Source organism: Chaetodon trifascialis, chromosome 20 (assembly GCF_039877785.1).
Source record: "Chaetodon trifascialis isolate fChaTrf1 chromosome 20, fChaTrf1.hap1, whole genome shotgun sequence".
In the NCBI taxonomy this organism is placed as follows: domain Eukaryota; kingdom Metazoa; phylum Chordata; class Actinopteri; order Chaetodontiformes; family Chaetodontidae; genus Chaetodon; species Chaetodon trifascialis.
The window spans coordinates 4,507,361-4,533,449 of NC_092075.1; the positions used below are offsets into that span (position 1 = coordinate 4,507,361).

Below are 26,089 nucleotides of genomic sequence, written 5' to 3' on the forward strand. Positions count from 1 at the left end.
GCAGAATATAGATTGAGATAATTAAGGTCTTACATCAGATTATAACCCTTTATAAGAGGTGGACAAAGGTCAGGTAATAGTGTAAATAATGAATTCTGTGACAGTATTTCATCTTAATGGTAAAATTAAGAAGCATGAAACAATAAAATGTTTGTTTGTTTGTTTGTTTGTTTGTTTTTTCCTTTTTTAATTATTTTCATCATCAGTCTGCTCATGTGGAGTCATCAATCAACCATTGACTTGTTTGGAGGCCCCAGAACAAGAATTTGTAAATTCAGTCATGTCAATCTTATTAGCCTAAAATCATGAATCACAAGTTTGCCTGAAAGGGCTTTACAGTCTGTACAGCATTCAACGCCCTCTATCTGTAGACCTTCATTTGATTAAATACAACCATGTGAGCACAATATCAGCTCATTTAACAAAGGTTTTTTGACACGGGGCCACACGGTTAGATATTATACAAGACATGCCTCCTTTGATATTGTACACGACTGCACATCCTAAAAACAAATTTCCAATTAGTCAAATACCAGTGAGGACAAAGAATTGTGATCCTTTGATAGATATAAAAAGGATTTTTCTGTTGTTTGTTTTGGTGGAGCTCATTTTGAACCACTTTGCACAGGACTGCACTCTGATTGTTGTAGCTTGTAACTAAAGCTGTCAGATAAATGCAATGGAGCAGAAGCTGAAAGTAACATGAAAAACAAGGACTCAAGGAAAATATGTACAATATTTGAGTAAATGTACTTAGTTACATTCCACCACTGTCAAATAAGGCTGTCAGAAGTGTTGATACTTAGATACTTTTTTTGATACCAGTGCATCCAAATGTATCAATTTATTAATAACATCATAGAGAATGTGTATATTTACAAGATGGGAAAAACATTTGAAAACAGTAATAATCCTTTCTTGTGCATGCTTTGGACTTTTTAGACAATTTGCCCTGATATCAAAAGAGTTGTAGCATAGTTTTTTTTTATACCTGTATTGTATCCATGTTTAATTCTGGTATTGTGACATTACTTACAAATACAAAACTTGACATGCAGTGTAACTTTCTGTGCATCCAGCAGTTACCAACTTTGGGATTTTTAAAATATATGACCATAAATAGTAAAGTTAAAAATAGTCATTTAACGCGTGAAACAAGTTGGTAATGCAGCCCTGTGTGGAATAGTGAAATAGTGAAATATCAACCTGGCCTGGTCACGTGTGGTTCCTAAATATCTAAGAAACAACTTTTCAGTGTAGCTCCTCACAGGAGTGTTCAGTGGGATGCTGGCTCCCACCTGTTGATTCACCACAGCTTCGCCATGATTTAATCTCTCTTATTCACGTCAAAGTGGCGCATATAAAATGCTTTGTGCACGGTTTGTGTGCCGCAGTTTGCTTTTCCCGCTCCGCTCTGCAAACAGCGGACTCCATGTAGAAGAATTCCGAGCGCAAGAATCGGAGGCGTGAAACTTTCCCTCAACTTTTCCTCCCACCCACGGCCAATAACGGGGCTGGCTCTGGTGCACGGCCTCCTCTGATTTGCTCGAGTGCGCTGTCCGCGGAGTGACTGACAGCCCGGGGGGAGAGACTTTTTGTGTGCGTTGCCCCGTTGGACTTGAAGGGGGCTGTACGTGACGACTGAAAGAGGGGGCAACACTTCTGAACGGAGGCGCAGCGGTGCAGGACAGTTCAGAGGAGCAGAGAGGAGAGGAGCTGTGCGGGAGAGACGGGTGTCCATCCGTCAACTAGCTGGAGGAACGCACACTAACAAACCCCTATGGCTGCTTGAGAAATAACGATACACCCCCCCTCCCCCTTTTTTTCTCTTTCTCTGGGACTTTTGGCTTTTAGTACTGTCCTGACCAGAAGTTGTTGCAAGTCTAATTAGTTGCTTCAGGTTGAAAAGTGAATCCACTTGCCGTGGACGTCTCTGGCGGTCATGGATACCCATATAAGATGGAAAGTTAAACGGAGGATAAGGGACGCCCAAATCACTTTAGCGGTGATTCTGCTTTTTGTCACATCGCAAGCAAGTTCAGGTAAGATGCAGCGGTGAGATTTGTGGCTCCAGCACGGAGCTGCACTGAAAAAGTTTTTCTTTGGTTATAGTGGATCACTGTGAGGTCCGCCCCTCCTCCTAAACTCATCTTTGTGCCTTTTATTGGTGCCTTAATGTATTCAGCACGGTCTGGCCGAAACTATGGGACTTGTCAAAGTATCAGAAGGCTGCACGTTTGAGAGAAAGTTTTCTGTTCAGAGAGTTGATGTGGAACTGGCCACTCATTCTGTCTGTGAGGAGCTGCTCTGCAAAAACCTCCAATAGCTTATAGATGTAGATGTAGGCCTGAATATATAATGTCAGTGTCTTGTTGAGTGTGTGCATAAAGTAAAACGATATACTGTACATGATGTCCCTGAAATCCAAATAAAATCTTTTCCAGGTGGCCAATTCTGTTTTGCATTTTGCAGTCTGGCTGCTTTGTAATTGTAACTTTGCTGTCATGCAATTCAAGTTTAAAGAGTCTTTTTTTTGGAGCTTTTCTCTCTTTTTTTTACTGATGAGAGGGATGAGCATAATTTTCATGAGAGGAGGGGCCGTAGTTCTTCTGAAGTGATAGGGTGGAGCCGCCTTAAGGACTCCGACACCAGGACGCACAGCTTCTAAAGCACAGGGCCCTTTGCTAAGGCTCAAAACCCCACATATCCACTAATTGCATTCTGCAAATTCTCCTCATGCTGGTCAGTAAGAGTTATATAACTCTGGGTCTGACAATATTAATGTAAAAGATTGGTATGTCACTTAAATATCAGTGAAACCCAGGCCTTATGGCTTGAAGGAAGAAGTGATTTTTTTTTCTCATCGTTAGACACTCGTCTGTGGCACTGTTGTGTCCCATGGGTGTTCAGAGGTCATGCAGTGCTGTGGCAGTGGGGCTGGGGTCTGGCCTGCATGTATTATTAGCACCTTAAGGCTGCCTGGCATGGTTGGTGGTCTGCTGTCTGCTGTGAGGCTCTGACACAGGACTTTGAGGTGAACAGGTGGCTTCTTCCGTATGGACAGTTAAAGTGTTCAAAAGATTGTGCTGATGGTATGAATGTGAAGTGCCTGACTGGGCCGGATGCTCAATTTCAGGCCATTGTAGAAGTTCTTCTAAGAAAAAACAGATGCCATTGAAGTGAAGCTCATATGTGCTATAGCCTACTGTTGAACATATAAAAGAATGAGTGCAGCCTGGGTATTTTCATGTCGCTTATAAACACTGTTTCTTAGCTGAACACAAGTTAGGTCACTGTATAAAGTCTGGATACAGATCTGGGTCAGTTTTAATCACAGAGGAGGAGTTGGACCTGAGTTTTGCTGGGTTGTCAGAGAGCATGGAGCTGAATCCATTTTGATGCTGCAAGCTGGATTTAATCAGCTCTTAATACTGGCGGGGAGCAACCAGAGTCTTGTAAGTTATCCTCAAGGGCGCTGGTATAATTCCTGAAACGTGACACTTGACACATGCCGATGAGAAAGACTGAGTGCTAGCAACATGCCAGCCACATGCAAGTTTTATGAAAACTAATTATTTTGTTCTTCAGGCTGAAGATAATGACTTTTCTTCATCTTGTTACAGAATTTCAGCGAAGCATTAAGTATTGCATTAAGTGAAATTTTTGATATTCACACTAATGTGGGATCATTGTCAAACACTGCATTTTTGCGTGTATCCTCCCCATCATCATAGACAAACAGTAATTACTGACAATTAGCTGGGTTGTCAGCAGTAAAAATCCATCTTGACCCAAGCCAGGTGACCTCTTAGCCTCAAGGGGGACCTGGATGTACACTCATCTGAAAGCTTGGCCTGTCCAGACACACCACCACTGGAAATCTGAGACTTGTCAACTCTAAACACAGTATGCTTGCATAAAAACACAGGTATAGCAAATATTTATATGCCTAAAACTGTAAACTCAAAATTAGAAGCTTAATTTCCTTGAATTATGTGATTTTTACATTCCACTGAAATGAAAACAAGTGATTGTGCAACTGTAATGAGACACCACTGTCTGTGAACACGCTTTACAGAGCTGATGTTACATCTGGCATTATTTTAATGTCTGACAACTAATAAATCATCATAAAGCACTTAATGATACTTTCATGGATTGAATGGACTTATTTCCAAATCCACAGATCTGCTCATCTCAGGGTCAACACATCTTTTAAATGAAATAATTTATATTATTTATATAAATTTTTAATATAAATCAAGGTAGTCATTTAGCTGATTGCCTTTAGATATTCAACTGTAAAAGAGCAAAGCTGCATTAATGTTTTTCACCACCTGGAGGCAGCAGAACAAGCTAAAAACACAGCACTGACATCACTTCATGAAGTGCTTGTGGCAAATATGTTAGCTAAATGTTAGCTTTTTTTTTTTTTTTTACATATCACAGACACACAGCAGTGTTAGCATTCATTTGGAGTTGTGTTTTTGTCCACCTGGTGGATATGTTTAATCTTCACTTTGCCTTTAGCTCAGTTTTAGTCTTCACTAACAACAGTTAGCAGAAGATGCTAAGTGCTCCCAAGAGCTGAGGTTAACTGCAGAATATGGTGATAATTTTCTGTGGGTTTGTCGCACGAGACACCCCTTTCACATTACCCATCATCCTAGTTAGAATAAAAAAAAAAGAGTTAATTAGAAAGAAAGACAAACCTGCAGTCAAAAGTAGCTTAGCTTGTTAGCCTGTCACACCTGTTAGCCTAAAATGCTATCATGGAATAGGATTTTTTATATCATGAAATAGCATTTTAGCTACTGACAAACCCAGCAGTGAAGACAGAAAATGCTTCTTGGGTTCAGTGTATGAATTGATTTTTTTTTTTTCACACACTACCAAATAGTTTGAAGCCAGTTGCAATCAGAGGTCATAGAGGATCAAGGCACTGAATGTAAGTCAAGCTTTATTAGAGAGAGTGAGTGAAGTCATAGTCCACAGTTCTTAAGGGAGGTCATCTTGCCTTGGCATTAATGAGGAAACTTTGCTTTAAACCCACGTGAAAAGTGGTACTAACAGAAGGCCCATAAGACATAGAGGTTAAGAATGAGAGGAGGGGTCAGAGTTCAAGGGTGAAGGTCAGGACTTTCAGATTGCCACTGCTGCCGGGTTTACAGTTTCACTGCTTGAAGGAAGGAATTCTTGCTCTTGAAGCTCCACTGCTCCTTGTTTCTGTAAACTTTCCTCTAACTCTTGGAAGTCAGTGAGAAAAGAGTGTGTGGAAAAATATTTTAGGTCAGCATTTAATGCTTTTTAGGAATATAATCTCTGCACCAATTGTGCTTCTAAATTTTCAGATGTCTGACTGAATCACATCCATTCAGATGTAATCGAATGCCACGGCTTCCTAGCGTGAGACCTCAGTTGTTTTGTAGGTTTATGATCAGACCAAATCTTGCTTCTTCTTCTTCTCCAAATGGTTTCCTTTGTGTTTCTCCTGAGTTGCTTTTTCTACTCAGTTTCCTCAGTCAATAGATTCTTTTCACACGTCTTCGAAAATCTGTTTAGACTCTTTCCACCGCGGTTTGTTATCATTAATTAACCAGAAGTTTTTTCGGATGGTCTATGCAGGTAACAAACACTCACACAGGACCAGAACCTTCTTGTGCAAAGTACTTCAGTCATCAAAAATACTGAAATAACATTCTTTGAATACCTTGTGCAAATGAAAACAAGGATGGATTTTGGCCAAAGCCACCGCTGGTAGTAATAGAGTAATGTAAGAGTATTGAAGGGACCACCGCATATGCAAAGGAAACAGGAAATATGACCGTGATTCAAGAATTATGCTATATATTAGGCGCAGATATTTGTTTTATCCTTACGTACATTGGAAAGGGATAAACAGAAGAAGGCCTCGCTGTTTCACTGAGCGCCTTCACATCTGGAATCGATAAGTTCCATTGTGCTGTCTGCTAAGCCCTCCAAAAAGCCAGAAAAAATGTCTTCCAGATGTTTTCTTCCCATTCGTGGTGGAACAGGGGACCATGAAAAAAAAAAAAAAGTACTGTTGCATTTTTCAAAAGAAAATACACCATTCTGTCCTGGTTTTAGAGAAAATTCCTAATCGAATAACATCTGCAGTCTTAGAGCTGAGTTTGTAAAAATAATAGCAGTGTGCCTTACGCTGCGGCCAGCTTTGCACATACACATCCTGGGTCATTAAAAGGTTCTTTTTGTTTAAGCCAGCCAACTTTATGACAGGGTTAAAGGTTGAATACAGCTGGCCCGCAGCTGTTTTTCATTTACAGTCTCTTTATACCTGGACAACTCCTCTTCGAAAGGAATTTATATGGATAAGTCCATTTCGTCTGTTATTCCCTGTGTATAAAGTTCTTCATGAGGCCAATTAAAAAAGCCCATAGAAGTGATTGAATCCATGCAGAACTGAGTAAATTGTGTAACTTCCGGTGTGCTTTATTTGTATCTTTTACAGGATGCTAATAGCTGGTTGCGCTGAAGGGTGCAATATATTTATATGACTGATCAAAGAGACATAGATACATTTGTACGCTTATTTTCCATTTAGAACAGTTAGTTTTGCTGAGATCTGTCCAAATCTAACGCAGCTTGTTCAAAGTGAGAGGCAGATACCAAGCTACATAGCAGCCAAGGGGCTTTTAGAGTCCAAAGACACTGACGTCACTCACTCACACTAGCAGCCATCTTTCAGTTAGACATGTAACTGCTCTTTTTCCGTTGCTCGTTTCAGACTTACCTTAAAAAAGTGGCAATCCTGAGGTCATGTCCAACTCAATCAGATAAGTGGCGTTGAAAAATGACTGCTTGTGTGTGCCTATCGCCATGGCGCAGGGGAAGGAATCTGAGTTAGTTGGACTGTGGAGAGAAGCAGTGACCCTGCAATTGCATGTGCCACTTCAGCCTGTAAATGCAGGCTTTGTGGAAAGAACTCTGTAAATCAGCTCTAATGCCTGATAACAACATGGGAGATAAAACAAAATATGCAGGACAAGTCTTTGACCCCGTGTCAGAGTTTAGGAGATCCTTTGTGCAGCACAAATAGTGCATTATTCGCCATAGTCTGGACAGTATACTGCCTATTCCTTTCTAGACTTATCAAGAGGCAAATAATTATTGCTGCTCAGTGGTGCTCTGTGCTAATGACACAGCATGCTTGATTTGAAGCCAGACGCAGATGGTTTTCTCTGAAGGTGTTGTGACCAGATAGTTTCTGCTAAAAACACACTGACAAAGATGGATCTCTTCAGTTCAAATTACAACTGAAAGGGACAACATGTTCTCCACTCCCTGACAGACAAACTGGAACAAAATGGAGGCAGTGGTGTCTGAAATGTCAACATGAACTCATCAGTGATGTAAAAGTGGATGTGCTACCTCATGATGCAACGCCCACTCCTGTGTTTGATTTTTAACAGTATGCTTTGTTGCAGCGTGGAGTGCATGGTGGAGTGAAAAGTTAAGTCTGGTCCAGGCTCACAAGCCCAGTATTCACTTCAGCTGGGAAACAGTGCTTTTCTCTGTAATAGGGTATTATAATCATTGAGCATGGAAAGCAATGTATGACTCATCCTTTCCAACCCCATTCCCCCTTCCCTGGCCCAAGCTTAGCCACAGCCTGGGCAGTAGAAATACTGAGTGTAAGCATTTCTTTTCCTACTAGGGGAAATACAAAGGTTTCTGGTCACTCCAGAAGCTTCACTGTCGTCAGATGTATTCTATTTTTACTTTATTAGGTGATGACATTAGTAAGAGTTGGAATGGAAAGGCAGCATTAAACTGCTCACTCAGCAGTCTTTTGTCATTAAACCCTGGGTTTAATTAATTCAGTTTTGTTGCAATATGGGACCAAGCTTGAGTTTGACCGCAAACACTAGTATGTGGTGAAGCAAGCTGAAGGAGATGTGTGACAAATGAAAAAACACTCAATACCAGCCGACACAAGAGTTTGAGCAACACTGTCTTCTAGAAATGATGTTTACATTGTACACTAATTTGCATCAGTACATTCATTTAGTCAACAATTCTAATGCTGTCTCTGGGTTGCATATTCTCCCAGTGTAATGAGGAAACATTGTTAATGTATGTGCCAAGTCGCAGTACCAGTCAAATGTTCCCTGACAACGTGTTTGGTTATAGAAAGCATGATAAAACCTAACCATGGTTACGTTTACGCATTGATGCTGCTTGGTTAAGTGCAGGGAAAGACTGTGGTCTTGGTTACATATTGAAAAAGCCAATGACTTGAAGCACAGGAGGCAACATGTTTACCGTATTAACATGTAACCAAAAACCGCAATCTTTTCCTTACCTTAGCCAAGATGCTTCTGTTGCTCAGACCCAACCACACACGGCTCTCCGGCGTCACCGTCCTGCACTTAGTTTGTATGCACAAAAAAAGCCAAAAGATGTTGCAAGGGAACATAATCCAGGCAATAATTACGATTCTTCATGAAACATAACTGGCCAAGCAAAGTTAGCAGTATATAGTTAGTAGTAACTACAGTAATTACGGTAAGTTAGTAGTAATTTCTAGGAGGCAGTGTTGGTTTGTCAACTCTCCATCTTCTCCGGTGTTTTGTTTTTGACATTTTACAAAAACATCTCATTTAACCTGGGACATGAAGTCAGAAGTTGGTTTTGATGTAAGCAGCTGACTTTCAGTCAGACACTTTGCTCTCCCACCGTAACTTGTGGGACAACCCGCATGGTTGTTGTTGCTTAATGCTACACTGGTTAAAGTGTCAGTAGGAGATTAATTGATGGTTGATTTGGCTGTCAGTGCGACGCCGGCAGGTTATTTGACACTACAGATGGCAAGTTTTCCTTTCCTCAGGCTGCAGTTACAGTGTGTGTTATCACTATCGCTAGAACAATGATTGATAGCCTGAATGTTCCTTTTGATTATCCTGTTTCGTCACTCTTTCCACACCTCACTGGAGCCAGTGCTTTCTCTCTCTATCCATCCTCTCTGTGAGTTCCTCCCCCTTCAGACATTGTTGACACGATCGCCTTGTAATTGTGAATTTGCTGCTGTTGATATGTTGTTTACTTCTGTTTTGTCAGAATTCAATGATGTCCTGCATCAGTCGAGAAGCATTAGCAGAGATGATAGTGAATTTCGATGCTTTCAGTTGCACATAAACTATCCTCGTACATCATTTCTAATGATTTCATCCACTCTTGTCATTGCACCTTGGTGTCCATATATTGATTATGTGGACTGCGTACTGGGTTTCTCTGCAAATGTTTATGGGTCATTGAGTTCACTGATGATGATGAAACTCCCATGTGAGAAAACACTGCATATTTCGATTGACTCCTATCATTAGCGAAGACACGCAGCCCCTCAGTGAAGTGTTGGAAAATGTGCAGTTCGCTTACTTGTGTGTGTCGGTGCCGGATTGTCCTTAACAAAGGGAAAAGTTTCACTATTGTGCAGGATTTGTGTTTGTTAGATTCAGTTTCATTGTTTTGTGTCAGTGTGTTGGTGCTGGAATAATGGTCGTCTCAGAATCTGGGTGAGAGGAAATGGTTCTGTAATGTCAGTGCTACAGGGCCTGCTTTTATCATGAGTTTCTCAGCAGTCTGCCTTCAAAACCAGATCTGCTGGGGAGAGACAGAATGAGGAAAAGGCCACAACTCAGTGAAAGATAAAACAGGCAAAGGGAAACAACGTCGCTCATGGAGGTTGGAAAATAAAACTGAATGAAACTGGTGGAAGAGGAGGCAAAACTACAGAGGATGGAATTAGGAGAAGACATCACACATGAGCTTTAAAAGTACCATTCCTGTAGTTTCTTGCTGTAAATGAGCATTCAGAGGTGCACTGTGGAGTCTTGACTCAGTTTTTCCATCTTAGTCTGTGGTGGACGGCAGACAGTGATTTATCTTCACTGCTGTGAGCTGCAGTATGGAGACAGTGAAGTAAACCATCTGGTATTCCCCCTGTTAAAGCAATAAGAGTCCGACTAAAGCACCGAGCCTCAGAGTACACAAGAGAAGCTCTGGTCAGAAAACGGCTCTGTGCTCTGGATCATCTTTCAGGTCTGTGTGCTTGTGTTTTTGTGTGACAGTACGTCTGCAGGTGGAGGGGTACGGCTGATTTTAGGTGGATGTTTCTGAGTCTCTTAATGCATGTGCTTCTGTCAGACCTGCTTGTCATTTCTTGTGTTCCAAATTCTTCTTGCCTGGTATTTCCTGTCATTTAGTGGTTAGAGGCTGCGGTTAATCTTTGAATATCTCATGTCGAACGTCAGAATGAGTTGATCATGAAGGCGTGAGGTGTATAAACAAAAAGATCTCACTCTTCTCATTTCCTCCTCTGCCTCTTCCTCCCCGCTGCTGCTTTCACGTGCAGCTCTCAGCTCGGGTCACTGGGTCAGCGTCCCGAAAAGTCTGGATTAAAGCCGGCTGATAAAATGAAACTTAACTGATACTGGCATGTGAGGTCAGACATTTGCAGACTTTTACAGATGTCGGTGTCTTCTGGCACTGTCTTCAGCAGCCTTTGAGACTTAAAAAAACCACCCTGTTGCAGCCACCTACTTTCACCTGGCTGCCATTCATACTTTCTCTTTGTTCAAAATAAAGCAGCAGAAAGAATGATGCTTGCTATTGCTGATGCTAATACCTTATCTGAACTGCACCTACTATGGTCATTTTACTGTCAGTTTATCTTGTCTTTATCACTGCACATGTGAGTATAATATATTGTACATTGGTGTAAATCAAACCTTAATTTGAACTGCAAAGCTTACACGTAGAGGAGCAGTGATTGCCAAGAGGTCTCTCCGCCAGTGATTTGGTAGGTTTAATTAAGATAAGGTGCAGGAGTGTGTGTGTGATTGCTTGCCATCTTGCTGACCGACATCCCATTCAGGTTTTTGCTGACATTAGTTCACTTGTGCGTTGCATGTCTGCAGTAGTGTAAGTTCCCTCACAGGATGTCCATGCAGTGTATATAATGTGTTCAATCTAGCAAGCGTAATGCCTGCAGTATGATTCCCAGGTCTGGTCACATGAAACCCAGAAGCAACAACTTAAGGTCAGTGTTGACAGAAGTGTGTCTCAAGGTTTTTTTTGTCGTCAGATTCTTGGACCTGATACATTGGTGATTTCGTATTTTGCAGGAAAACATGAACTCAAGGGGAAAGATCAGAGGCACTATTTCACACTGCAAATGGCATACATGTGATCCTGTTAGGACTGATCAGGCCTTGTGTTCGCATCCAGGCATCTTAGCATCTCAGCTAAACTGAAGCGAGCCCTTGCAACCTGTGCTCAGCAGCAGCCACAGATGGCAAATATGGTATAATGATAAACAGCTTAAATGTGTAACAGTAGGGTCAGTTACATAGTAATGTCTAGCTAAATTAGCTAGCATGAGGTGGTGGTTATACTTAACCAAATTAGGCTGTAGCTGTAAATGCCTTGAATGTATTGAATTGAGCAAGGGCATGTTTTATTGCTTATGAATTCCACTTCAGTCAGAGGAAGGATGTCTTACTTCTTCTTTTAAGTTACACAGTCTTGCTTTAAGTAATTAAAGTCAGGGTTTAATTGTAACCTGCTGTACACACAGTGAGGCTCCATCTCCACAACAGTTGGCTTCAGTTTAGGTTTTATAACAGAATCAGGTGAAATAAAAAAAAAAAAACCTCTTACACCCTGTCTGTCTGTGATGCGCTCTAGGAGGGGGAAGTCTCTCATTGGGCATTCTTGTTTTCAGCTGTGCTGGTTTCCAGGAGAGGCAGGGTCCTCTTTATGGCTGCTAATTACTCCTTGTCCTCAGCGCCAGGTCAAGCATGTGCCAGGAGAGTCAGGCCTCACTTCAGGAAGGGCTGCAGGAGGAGGATAGGGGGCAGGGAAAGAGAGAAGAATGTTAATCCCCCCCCCATGAAAAAGTCCTAATTCACTGGTCCGGCACCCCTCCTCCTGTCAAATGAAATGGTGCCGTCTGGAGTCACTAAGTGTTGTTACAGAGTGTGTGTGTATGTGTGTGTGTGCGCGCGCGTGCGCATTTGTGGAAAAGGAGGATAGATGGATAGGTTAGGGGAATGGGATCCACCACAGTCTTGGCACTGAGCCGAGAGCAGGATTATGAATGCGGCACTCAAGCTACTGTTCAGAGAAAGAGAGAAAAAAGGTAGAAAGAAAGTGTAGCGAGTTAGGGAGGGGAATGTATTTGCAAAACCACATCATACCCACTTTTCTCTGTAACAGTCAGTTGTAATGTAGTAAGTTTAACCACACATTTAAAAATAATTCACACTTGAACCATGTACTTTTATGAATTCATTATCCTTTACTTCGCTGCAGCCTCATCCAGCCCATGTCTGACAAACAAACCCATAAAAGGCTGAAAACAAAGTTAACCGCTCCACTTTTAGCACATCACATCAAAGATGCAGCACTTTGCTTGCTAATTTCTACATTACACTTACAAGTTTGTACCGGGCACATGGCTTGGGAAGAGCTAACTGTGGGAGTAGAAGTGGATTCTTCATACCGCATCTATCTAAGAGTTTACCTTTCAGGAAAAACAAGTTTTAAAACATTAAACAGGAGGGTTTCATAGCAAGACACACTCGTGTAGAGCTTGAGGAAGACAAGTTGGGCTTTGCAGTTTTCATAAACCAAGTCAAGACAAATTAATCCTGTGTGAATCTTTTAAGTCGTGAACCATATCACCTCTTTAGGAACAGCCGAGCTCAGCCTATTTTCAATCCCCTTTAGCTTGTTATGTCCTTTCTTTTGTCGTTATGTTGTAAATGCATACCTGTGGATAGCAGAGATGTTTGAGCCTTACTGACATCTGGAATAGTGCCCCACTTTGTTGATGGAAGCAAAGTGTGCTCAACACGAGAAGCAATGGATAGAAGCTGTTTTTATTTACAGATGAAAAAAGCTTCCAAAGAGCTAAAGCTTAAAGGATACACTGTATTTACAGTATTACCTCTCTGTGTCATGTTTCATCCATGAAAGCAGCCGAAGAGGGACAGCAGACCAGCAAAGAGCGAATGTACACACGACCGTGTCACATAAACAGTTTGTGTGTGTGTGTGGAGGACCTGGCTCTTGGATGTGAGGACCTGTGGTCAGAGGGAAACTTATTTTTAGCATCCAGTGCCAGAGGTGTTGGTCCCCCGAGGGATCTGCCATGCTAAGTGGGTAAACATCTCAGCTTAACAAGGTGGGACTGAGACCCTTACCTGCGGCTTAGGATGTGGTCAGGACAGCTTCCGCTGGAAGGTCGAGTGCCGGTGACAGAAATCCATGAATGAAGGTGTGTGAGAGTGCGTCAAACAGAGAGGGAAACAGAGCTGAGTTGCTTGTCTGACTGCCTTTTCTCACAGACTTTTTCGGCTTTTTGCATCAGGTGAATTGCTTTTTTGCAAAAGACATTTAATGTTTCTCAGATTTTACAATAGCTCTGTTGTGTTTTAGCTGGTGTTTGGATAGAGATAAATTCTGCTATCCTTCCCCCGTCCTCTCTTCCTCTAAGCTGCTAATTGGCCCTCTCCACCTGGCTCACCTCCAGGTGACCCGGCAGAGGCCCTGTGGTTGCATTTAGATCCATCAGGGGATCTAAAACCTTGGATGAACAAACTAATACAGCAGATGCCGCATTAGGAAAAAGGAAATTGGAAAATAGAAATGAGAGAGTGGAACAGTTTGATGACATAGGAAGCTGATTGATGGAAGGAAAGAGAGGTTAACAGGTATGGAATGAGGGCGGCATCCTGATGACAGTTGTTTCCTTCCCAAAAAGCGGCTGATCTTCACGGGATTACTTTGTGTCAGTGTGGATTAGGAAAAGCAGCAGCAGGGGTCGTGACACAGTTAGCATCGACTGGATGCTCCTCACGGACTCCCCCCCTTTTTTTTTCTTCTTTCCCTGCGGTGCTGAGCTGGCTGTTATTATGATGTTGTTATTGTTATTGTGACAGCCATATTGTTATGATGCACTGTGAGCCTACGCTGCTTCTGCCTCAAGGAACTACTTTGAATCATTTATCACAGTTTGTGTGTTGTTTTCTAAACCAGGGGTGTCCAAACTTTTCCCTTGGAGTGCCTAAAACTGAAACCTCTTGGTGGGCCACAGGCCAAAAGCAAACACCTATTGTATTGTTAAGATGCAGAATGGTACTAGGATCCCAAATTCCCTTAATTGACTGACTTCCTGTGCAAAGTGTCATTGGACCTGCTGTTTTCAGCTTATGAAAAATAATAAAAAATTAGCGATCCTGCAAATTTAAAGGCAAGTTTGGCATCAGCCAAACTGGTGGAGTTTATGTGTTCGTGCTAAAAGCAAAAAAAAGCATCTTGAGCACAAAGTGATGTGAAATAAGAGCTAATTTATTGACATTTTGAGTACTCTAACACAGGGAGGGAAGTAAGTTTATTCATTCATTCATTATATGAGGTAAGATGTGGAGTGAGTGTTTGTATCTGTCACCATCAGCGTCTGCAACAGCAGGGCATGTCCAAGGTTAAGTCCATATAAGGAAGCAGGGAGACTTGTGCGTGGTAGGACGAGGCTACATGAACATGAATGAAGAGGAGATGGAAAAGGGAGGCCATGGCTGGTTGGTTGTAACAGTCTGAGAATCACAGAGAAACCCCCACAAGAACATGATCAACTTAGTTTAATCTGACATGTGAGCTCCGTCGTTCAGACAGTGGTCGCTGTGTGTAACCGGAGGACAGACAGGTTATTTCCATGCCTTGTATGGGCTCCTTCTGTACAGCTGACAGTGATCGATTGATTTATTTCCCAAGGGACAATGTGCTGTTGAACGTTGGCAGGTTAGAGGGAATTGCTGTAGCGTTGAGGCAGACTGTTGCGGCTTTTACAGGGAACATTTGTGGCTGTCTGAGAAATGTGCGAAAACTGTGAGCTTTGCCTTTGGTCTACCATGGTCCTCGTTAAAAACGGTATTAAATGAAAATGCTTTATATGCCAGTTTATGTGTCACTTACTTCTCTCATATTAGTGGCTGAGAAACAATAGCTCCCTGTGTCTGTCTCACTGAAGCTGACTTTGGATTTAAGGAAGCCCTCGCAGGATTTTCAGGTGGTTAAAATCCTGTATGAAGTTTGTCTGATGGATGGTAAATTTATGCAAGTTGTACACTGCAAGAATGTAGTGACAAGAAAAGATTTAGCAGTTTATTTTTTCTGAAAAATGCTGAGTATACCATTGTAAAACATGTAGGGATTGTTTTCTAATAATTGCACCGCATCTCTCAGCCAGGCCTCAGCCAGCTAGACCAAGTTATAAACAGTTTGCCCCCCCCCCCAAAAAAAAACAGAGTTATAAAATTTTAGCAATTGTCTGCAATATAAATTTAACAAAGTCTCATAAAGGTTTGCATGTTTATTATTCGATATGTTTATGTTGACAGTTTTTACAAGAAGTTTGTGTTGTCGCCATGGTTAACGAATGCATTAAACAGCGTCAGTGCTAAAATGTAAATGCTGTAATTAAGCAGATATGACGTCATCATGCTGTCCTGGGTGCTTGTTAGTTCTACACCCCTGCACCCTTCATTTCATAATAATTTGACCCTGTCTGTCCCCTTGAATCAGAGTCTCTTTGCTTCCATGCTGTATCCTCTGACCATGCTGACATTTATTCAACTTTTCAGACATTTAAAGTAGGGATTTACATCATGTGCATCACACATCGTATGATCAGCTCTCACCTTTCCCACCTGTAGGCCAGTAAGAGACGCCGATGTAGAACACAGCTTTTGATTAATGACAGAGCTACACTTCCCATCACTTTGACATTCTGACATATTATTAGACTGTGGAAGAGCTCTGAGAGACGAGCTCATTAAGTGAACCTCTGTCATCATGGTGAATGATAGACATCTTCTGGCCGGTGGCTGAGTTTCTGTCTGTCTCTTCATTATGAGTTGATGACAGACAAAGCTGTCTTTTTGTTTAGGCCCTTCAGCTACTTAGAGGCTCTGTCTTTCGCGGTATGCACTTCAGGAATATGAGTGTATGTAGTTATCTTTTTGACATGCGTAAATGCTGGCTTTGCTGGGTTTTGAACCAGATGGGTGTGGTGCTTGGATTTATATATTCCTCTCGGATAAGCTGCTATTACACATCCACCTAATATGTCCCCCAAGTCATAGTCACCTTCTGCAGGGTTCCACATTCACAATGTGTAAAAACACAATTACAGACCTGGGGACTGGATAATAGTCTTCCTCCAAGACAGGAAGAGTGGGCTGGCTTAGACAGAGATATAAAGGGTGAGATGAGATGAGAACATCCTGATTAGGAAGTCGCCACACACCAAATGTATCTGACTCATATTTTGTCCTCAAAACTGTCTGCATGGACTTGTTCCAGACTGCTGCGTGTATTATTGAGTGTTTAAACAGGTATAAACTGTTGTAAAGTGTGTTTGGGTTACTTCATTTGCTGAGTAATGGAAACAAGTTCAGCTCCATGACTGATGTCTATGCTGCAAGCTGATGTGTGTGAGACTGTGCTCTGTGTTTGTTTGGCACATGCTATGTAAATCAAAGACCTTTAGACCAAATTTTGATCTTGAGTAGCCTCAGCCTGCTTTCTTTAGTTGGGTCTTTGTCTTGTTGATAATAAGATAACGTGGGCAGCACGCATGAAGACTCCAGCTGATGAGGAGGAAGTTTTTTTTTTTTTTTTCCATCATCACTGCACAGCTGTGCACGAACACGTGCAGCCAAAGCTTAAATGGAGATCTCTGTTTAAGAATGTTGAGTTGTTTTTTTTAATTGATCTGCGCTGCACGTGAGCCATGTGTAATGACATCCAGCTGGAGGTTGTTGCAGGGTAACGCAGACCGGACAAACACTCTCACTCTGCCCATTCCCCTTTCCACCTTTCCCAGCATCCCTTTCACTCTCAGATGGATGGGGCTATTGAAAGGCCTTTTTTTCTGAACGGTGTGTGTGGTCTTTGTAGCCTGACACTAGGACTGCTGTACCTGTGTGTGTGTGTGTGTGTGTGTGTGTGGGTTGCCTTTGACTCTCCACACTCACATAACAACAACCTGTCTTTGTTTTATTTCTTGAACTCCTGTGCCATAAAATCCGTCTGTTGTCCTCTGTTTGGTTTGCTTCCTCACTTTAGTGTTTGCCCTCCTCTAAACCGCTCTGACAGCCCTTGTCTTTATGCAAGTATAAGGTCCCTATAGACATGACCCAGTGTCCTTTTTATGTCCACATCTTTGCTGGGATTTGGCTGCATGCTAATGGGTGTCATTGCGCAGCTTGTTGTGTGTACATCTGGCTGCAGGAACAGCTGTTTGTCCTGGGTGGTTTTGGCATGCGTGGATGCGGTCCAGGGTCAAACCCCATGTCACATTGTTCTGACCCAGTGTACTTCTGTGGTGGCCTGGTTACTGCCGGGACGACTGGCCTGAAAGTGTGCTAATTGCATGGTTGTGGCCAAAGGGAGGCAGCGGTAGATTTAGCTTCGCAGGGAAATAGATGGAAGGATGGGTTTTGCTGCTCTAACCCGTGATCATGGTGATCTATAAATGGGCATATCTCTGTTTAGCGCCTAAATGGATAACAGAAATCTTCTCCGAACCACAACAGTGAAATCTCCTGCAGAGTAACTAGAGCTTCTGAGTCAGCAAAAGACAAAAAATAGAGAGAATGGTCAAAAGATTGGCCATAATTAAGGCTTATTTGATATGCAGAAATTCTGGGATTTTTAAAATGTTGTATCTATATATGCTTTGTATAAACAATATGATATACGGGCTGTAAATTTAGCAACGTGTACTCTGGAGTTTGGGCAAATGTTGAGGCAATTTAAGTGCTATTTCAACCCATTTTTAAAAATATCTAACATCCTTCTTTGGTGTGTGTCTCTCTTTCCTCTCTGTAGCGGAACCAGCAGACCTCTTGAAGATTTTAGATTTTCACAATTTACCTGAGGGTGTTACAAAAACAACGGGTTTCTGCTCACATAGGCGGTCAACACAAGGACCCGATGTGGCTTACAGAGTATCCAAAGATGCCCAGCTCAGCGCCCCCACCAAACAGCTGTATCCAGGTGAGTATCTGACTCAACACACACACACACACACACACACGCACACACACACACACACACACACACACACGCACACACACACACACACACACACACACACACACACACACACACACACACACACACACACAGAGCGTTTCTCTACCTCTCTTTTTATTTTTTCAGTTTTTCTGTCCAGACATCAAACAAACCAGCTCATTTTCCACACTACACTACAGATGTTTTAGCTTCTCCAAGATCTTGAATTCATCAAGGTGTCTCTGCTCCACAGTCTTACCATCTGCTCAGCTCTATGACCTTTCACCCCACATCATAGTAAACTGGGATTATAACATTTAAACGTAGATGGAAAGCACTTTGTATTTGCTCCCACCTCCTGTTCCTTTCACTCCCCTCATGGTAGCAGTAGTCTTTTGGCTCCTGTAACTTCATTATTTATGTCAGCTCTATATTTGGTTTATGAGATTTTATGCCTGCTGTTTCTTCTTGCACTCCCTGTAAAGTTGTTTACTCCTTCATAAAACATACACTGCATATCTACAGCTTTTACTGTAAGCGCTGTACTTGTAAAGAAACGAGAGCTGACTAGCACATCTGGACACTTCTGGTAACTGGGTTAGTCCTGTTGCTGAGTCACACACGTGAAATGTTGAGTGAAATCTTGGGATAAATAAAGATAATGCATGCTAATTCACCCCCCCCCCCCTTGAAAACACACACCAGATGCATGAGAAAACCAGCCCTGTAATATTTGATTTTGTAGGAGGAGCCGGACGATGGAAAAGCAGTGAAAATAGGGGTGGTAGAGGGGAGGGAAGTCTGGGGTTCCACTTTAGCCTTGTTCTATTGTGCTGACGTGGCTTTGGGTTACTGCTCTATGGTGCGCTGCAGTAGTACTTTCCTCTCTCTCCTCCCGCTCCGACAATCTTTCCTCACTTTCCTCCCTCCTTCTCTCTCTTTATTTTCCCTCAAGCGCCATAATTTTTCCCTCTATCATTTCTCCTAGACTGCTGCTGCCTTGCAGTGTTTTTTTGTCCCTTTGTATTTCATCTAAACTCTGTCTGGTGAGACATGCTAAGCTCCCTTTTCTGTGTACTTTTTTTTTTCTTTTTACTGTACCGAAATTCAAAACCATAATTCTGTGACCGAGACGACCAGTTTCTGAAATTCAATTTCAGCTTAGAGATATAAAAAGCCAAAAAAAAGAGCAGTGATGTGGTTTAGATGCAGAAAAGAGGGAGAAATAATAACCCTTCCTGTGAGCAAAGCTCCCACAAAGCTTAGATTGGATGACAGCCCCATTCATGGTCCTCTGAGACATTGCATTGGCCTCAGTGGACCTTTGATCCATGTCATGGCTCTTCTTTGGGGCTTAAAGCAGAGCCACAGGGATCCTATGGCCCACATGCCCTATCATGCTCTCCAATCAAACAAATACTGTTCACTTTGAAGCTCTATGACAGCAGAGCCCATATGAGTCTCTGTTTAGATACACATGCTGTAATTATACACATGCTACTCTGGATCATCCAAAATAACAGTCCACATAAAACAAACCCGCTTGGAGGAGTTCATAACAGGCACCACACAGTCTTAAGGTGCAAACAGAATAACTAGCTGTCTGTGGCTCAAAGGACTTAAAATCTAGTCGCTTTGCCATTAAGAGGATGTACAGCTAATATATTCCAGAAGGCAGCTAAACTTGTGAGATCATTCTATCCACCTCGTTTTTCCCTTTAACTAAGTTTGCTACTGAGTTATGACTTTGGCCTGAAGCCTGGAGGTACAATTTTCCTGAATTATCAACCCAGCATCCTGCCTCCTAAAGGTGAAAAATGCCACGTATAGAAAAGAAAAGCATGCAAACACGCTTGTTTTGTTATGACTGTAATGTTGGCAATGAAAACCACAGTAGCTCTGATTGGGAACACACTGGCCTGCGACCCCATAACCACAGACAGTCTGTGATGATGTGTTGGAAAAGAGCGAGTGCAGACATGCAATCATTAGGCAAACATGTGGAAGGGATGATTCATTTGAAACTACCGAGGCACTGAAAACAGAAGCGGCCTTTCTTACCTTTATTATGTGAATGAGAAGTGAAGAAACAGGCAATGAAGCCGTCTGCCCTACTTAACTTTTATACCCAACACTTCCCTTCCCTCGACAGTCTGACCTCATCCAGTAACTTTTTATAAAATAGCATCTTTGAGTGCATACGAACAAATTCAAATCACCCCATGTCTGTATGTTTGCCATCATGGACAACACTCAGCATTAACGCAGCAATAAGGATGATGCAATGGCTCTTACATTGTGTCTGAATGGGGGTAAGCTGTCATACTTGTGGTCTGGCCTTCTGTGGCTCGATGGCGCTGGCCATTCAGTGAAGGCCCACTGTGGCAGTGAGATTCAAATGGCTAAGCTGAGATCACACGCTGTAAAAGTGATATTGGTGAATGGCATATATTATTAACTTCAGAAAGCCTGAGGCAAGATTGACTGTACACACAGCGTGGCACTTTGCCTGTTCATTACCTTAAGTGTTTTTTGATTTAAGTAGAAACACTTTTATTTGTGGCTTATTTTAAGAGTCATTTAAGATTGCATAGACCAAAAAGCACATATCTGATCATTTTTATCCTCAGTTCTTACATATAGCTCCTTTAAACTCCACAGCTTTAGTCACATGGTGTTCCTTGGGCCTTGAACCTCATGCACTTGTATCTTTTCCCACCTTTCCATTAGAGCTACTTACATTCAGGGTCACACACATTCATCCTCCTCCTTTTTACTGTCTTTGTCCACGATTCTCCCTTTTTTTTGCGCACAGGCAGACAGGTACACTTGTTGTCTCTGCAGCAATGCACAGTCCCACTGGAATGCTGCTTGTCTCATACAGGAGAAGGGATTTGGACACGGTGATGACTGAATGACCAATTACAGGACACAAGACTTTCTACCCCATTTACCTGCTTGTATGCACCCTGACAGATGGTTGAGAGAATCAGTCAAAGTGCTGGCAGAACTCCTGCCCCTCCCTGACTTTTGAGGCATTCTTAGAGATTCTGTAAATTTGGTAAATGAAGGCGAATAATTGGGGTGTAGATGTCAAATGCCACCAGGGTGACACTGGAGACAGGTTGGCAAACCGCTCTCTCCGTCTCCTGTAACTTGTAAGCAAGACCTCCCTCCAACTCAAATGCTGTAGTTCACCCACCGTCAAAATAAAAGGCAGCTTTAATTGGTTATTTAATCTGGAGGAAATTGTTGGGTTGTGCCTGATTGGCTGGTTGAGATGTCTGGGGTTGTCTTTGAGTCTCCCAGACTTTTTCAGTCAGACACTGATGGTGGTGCTGCCAGTGTAAACTCCCAGGACTTCTGCTGGCACCACAGCCTTTCCATTCCCACCATGTCCACACACACACACACACACACACACACACACACACACACACACACACACACACACACACACACACACACACACACACACACACACACACACACACACACCACACACGCACAGACTAAATGAGGAATGAGGTATCTCTCATCTGGTGGCCTGAAGTAGTGGTTTGAAAGACACATTCCAGAGAAACTCGAGCTTTTCTGAACGCCCCCCACTTTGCCGTGAGGTCCTGAGGAGAGAGTGATCATTTAACCTTTTTCCTCTTTTTTTGGGCTAACCTTCTTTCACCCGCCTCTTCCAAGCGTTATGAGGGAGGTTCCCTCAGGCTGTCCCAGTCCTTGCAGTGATGGCAGGAAGGACAGAACACGCTGCATAAACACGAACCCGCAAATGAGAAATCTCGCTGTGCAAATGCTACTTCAGTTCTATTCAGGGACGGGTTTAATTCTGCCCTCCAAAAATAATACATTGAATGGTCAAATTAGTCATTTTCATTTCTTTCCTCGCCCACACCCCACCTCTTCTGCTGGTGTCCCTTTCACCCCTTGGCTGACCCTTGACCTCCACACAAACAGGCTGTCCTGAGCCAGCGCTGAGTCATTGTCTCTGTGAGCAGACGTTGCTCATGCAACAGGATGTGGTGACAGACTCTCATCTGGTTTCTTGTCTTTGATATTTCCAACCTTCCTTTTTTGCATCGTAACACTTTCATTTCATCCTATTTTGTCCTCTAAAGTCTTAATGCAACTGTCACCAAACTCCTCCATCTGAGGTTTTTGAAGGGTTGTCTGTCTCTTCTCCTTTCTTATGTTCTCTCTCTCCTGCTGACTGCCTTACACCATCTTGTCGAAGCATCTGTCAATTAAAGCAGTGTTTCTCATATGATGCCAAGCTGAATTCCTGAGGGAGCACACTGCCAAGACATGTGCTCTCCGCATGATGTGATTAGATGCCTGGCATTAATGAAGGAATCATAGAAAAAGGCAGGAAGACAAGACGGCAAACAGACAACCATATGCTGACAACGTAGGTGAAAGATAATATAAGAATATAAAGAATACAATGACTGGATGTTGATGGTAGATTTGTTTCTGAGGCTTATCTACTTTTTTCTTCTCTCCTTTTTCGCCATCTCTCTCTAACCTCAGGTTTCCACACCGCATTCCCTCTGAGGCGTCTTTCTCTCCACGGCTTCTGATTGGCCATTCAAACCGTAGTCACTCCAATTTAGCATTTTCCAGCCTGTCTGCTATTATTCTGAAAATGGTGGCAGAGTGAGGGGGTTGGATGGTTGCACGAGGTGCTACAAAACCGCTGCAGCCACAGACCCTGCCTCTCTTTTCCGGTCGTCTGGAAATCTGCGCTCTGCACAAACTGAACAGCAAGGATCTGCTACTTGAGTCCAAGTGGTTTTTTGCTTATGTTTAAACATAATCCAGATAGCTGGTTTCGCATAACAGCAGTGGTTTCAATATAGTCAGATTCCCTCCGTTTTTTTTTTTCCACACTTAAAGATCAAAAATCTCTCCTTGCCTCAAGTGGAGTCTGACCTCTACGTTTGCGAGCAACTGTCTCCTCAGATGGCTGGAAAGGCCGCCCCCTTTCTGGGGTCCTGAGAACACCCCACTAAGGGAATGTGTCTGGCAGATGTGCCTCACACTTCAGCAAAATGGAGGAAATAGTTGAGGCTGCACCAGTGGAACCACGCAGAAGGAGGCAAACACCTCTTTTTTATGTCTGTTTCTGCACCTTTTCTGTGTTTAAATACCAAATTATGATCGGTATTTCCATTTCCACATTTAAGCGCCTTTAACTCTTTCTCCTATGAAATATTTCTTGCTCCCATTTCCTCATTTCCAACCCAGAGCGTCCCAGTGCCTGTTAGATCGATCAGCTGTGGGAGACGAGAGAAGTGGAAAGGAGGGGTTTGAAGGACAGTTTGACAAAGTCTCCCAGGATCACATGCTTTTGTCATTAAGCTTCTCCTCCTGTGCTGCGCTGGAAATGCTCCACTTTGCGCTTCTGCTTCTCGCTTTCGTTTTTTCCTCCGACCGGCCTCTAGTCTGCCAGCCATCCCTTTCAGATGAATCCTATCCTGTTACATTTTGGGCACTCCACAAATCGATGATGTTTCCTTTCAGCCTGTCTTCCCGATTCTTCCAATTGAAACTCTCTTTGTCTGTTTTTGTAACGTTTCTTTCCATTAGAAGTAGCAGCAATAACTTTTATACTCCCTCTTGACACGAAGAGCACAGTCTCCTAAAATAATAATGAGATTACAACATTCTGAACTCAAACATAGTATTTCATTCATCTGATGATGATGAATGGTTGCTGCTACTTAAAACTCTCCAAAACTGTTCTCTGTCTGTCCAACCCACCATCCGTCCTGCCAGGTGATGCATTCCCGGAGGACTTTTCCATCTTGGCTACAGTGAAGCCTAAGAAGGGCAGCCAGTCCTTCCTGTTGTCTGTGTACAATGAACAAGGCATCCAGCAGCTCGGACTGGAAGTGGGCCGCTCTCCCGTGTTCCTGTACGAGGACCACACAGGCAAACCCAGCCCGGAGGACTACCCCCTGTTCAGAGGGGTCAACCTAGCTGACGGAAAGTAGGTGCACTCGTTTACTCCATGAACATCCATCAATCTCTCGCCACAATTGCACAGTACGCTTATAAAAACCTGTATCTGCTTTTTATTTATGCATCTTCCCCTCTAATTTAAGTCCAGGTGAATGTAGGCTTTGATGGCGGTTTAGTTTGTTAAGCAGCACCTGGCCCAGGTGTTCCTTTTGCAGTGGATTTGTTAGTAACATTTCCCAGTGTTCATTGAGGATCGTCTGTGTTTAATCCTTCACACTTAATGTGGATTCCAGTGTCCTCAAAAGTGGATCTTCTGCTTCCAAGCACAGTATAACCCCCCAAATAAGGATTTAAGAAAAATCAGTAAAGTGGGATTCTGTTTCACTCCAGAAAACAGAGCGGGATATATTTGAATTTGAACGAGGGGCCGAACACAAAAGGGGCTCTCAGCAGTGCGTTATTAGTGTGAAAGTGGGCAGCGTGTAATCCAGTAAGTGTGTGAATTAACTTCACCTCCCCTTTCAGGTGGCATCGAGTGGCCATCAGTGTGCACAAGCAGACCATCACCCTCATTCTGGACTGTAAAAAGAAGACCACCCAGAAGCTGCTCCGAAGCCCCCACCCCATCATCGATACCAAGGGAATTGTAGTGTTTGGAACTAGAATACTTGATGAAGAAGTCTTTGAGGTAGGCACTGTACTCTGACTCCTAATCTAAATGTTTTAATGGTATTATGTCTAGAATTATGGCACCACTTATGGCAGTTTTCTCAGTGTCATTCGTACCAGATGCGCTGATTTATGGGTTTGACATCTGATGAAATCTTGCATCTCCCATTACGTTCTATTTTCAAAGCCGTGCTAAACATGTCTGCACACCACCAGTCACCACGCCAGCTACGCTTTGATTTAAAGTCCTCAAGCAAATGAGATAAAAGCAAATGTGATTCTTCATTCTAACTACAGCACAGGCACATGTGGCTGTGGTGCGAATGATGATCATGCCCAGTCCCCATTCTGCGGGTCATGGTGCACGGGATGGGGACTGTGGTGGCGGCCACATCCTTTATAGATGTGCACATTCAGCATGTTGAGCCCCTGACATGTGATCCTCCAACCTCTGCCACCCACCCATACGCACGCACACCATTGCAAATCAAATTTAATTTAAGGTGTCATATATTCCACATCTTCCACACGAAAACATAATGTCCCGAATTCTGTTCTGTGTCCAACTGTGCTGCATCTGTTGTTGCTATTTTGAAGTTTTGCCTCATTGTGGCTACTAAGCAGTAAGAAGCTTTAAGTCAAAAAGCTATATTTCTGTTTGTGGTTTCATGTCTGTATTCTCAATGGGCTGCAGCAGTTTTGTTTACAGAGGTTTTTACCAAGCGGTGACAGGTTTTCATTATTAGAACAAGGGCTTTACTACTTCCTTCCTCCCCTTTTTGTCTGTACACTCTTTGTGGCTGGAGATGAAAGATTAATGTTAATCTGACAACTGACAGGAAACCTTTTGGGCTTTATAATACCCAGATACCTGATGTGCATCACCACATTCACAAAATACTTGCTTTCAGCTAGTGTAAAGAATTCATTTGGATGAGTGCAGTGCCTGTCCAAAACGTGCCTGTTCAGAAAGAACCGAGATTGCTTTGCCTCTTTTTTTGCACCTTTCTTGAGAACCACTCATCCAAAGAACTCACATTTGGTACAATGCTTCTTTGGGTCCTGAGCAACGCACCTGCCATGACACAGTCGACACTCCAGCACGTTCACAACTCCATCAAATTGTGAATTGAATAGTGATGTCCAGGACACGATTAGGGCTGGGCATTTCAAGCAAAAATCGCGTTCAACTTAGCAAATATGAGATAATCAACAGGTATTTGGGACCGGGCTATTTCTGGGAGCTAAAGTGTTCAGTCCTGAAGACACGTCACTGCTGCTCTAAATGTTTGAGTTTACACATGAAACATAATCTAGATCA

The 26,089-nt window shown here is 42.8% G+C and overlaps 1 protein-coding gene across 3 annotated transcripts in view; it reads left to right on the top strand.

The window, feature by feature from the left end:
• The first annotated feature begins 1,714 nt into the window (after window positions 1-1,714).
• col5a1 (procollagen, type V, alpha 1) overlaps window positions 1,715-26,089 on the top strand; it is a 74,066-nt gene continuing 49,691 nt past the window's right edge. For all 3 annotated transcript variants that reach the window (XM_070989222.1, XM_070989223.1, XM_070989224.1), the window contains exons 1-4: window positions 1,715-2,042; window positions 17,938-18,105; window positions 23,914-24,127; window positions 24,625-24,787. In XM_070989222.1, the coding sequence (XP_070845323.1) occupies window positions 1,943-2,042; window positions 17,938-18,105; window positions 23,914-24,127; window positions 24,625-24,787 (645 nt within the window). In that variant the 5' untranslated portion in view covers window positions 1,715-1,942. The remainder of the gene's footprint in view (window positions 2,043-17,937; window positions 18,106-23,913; window positions 24,128-24,624; window positions 24,788-26,089) is intronic.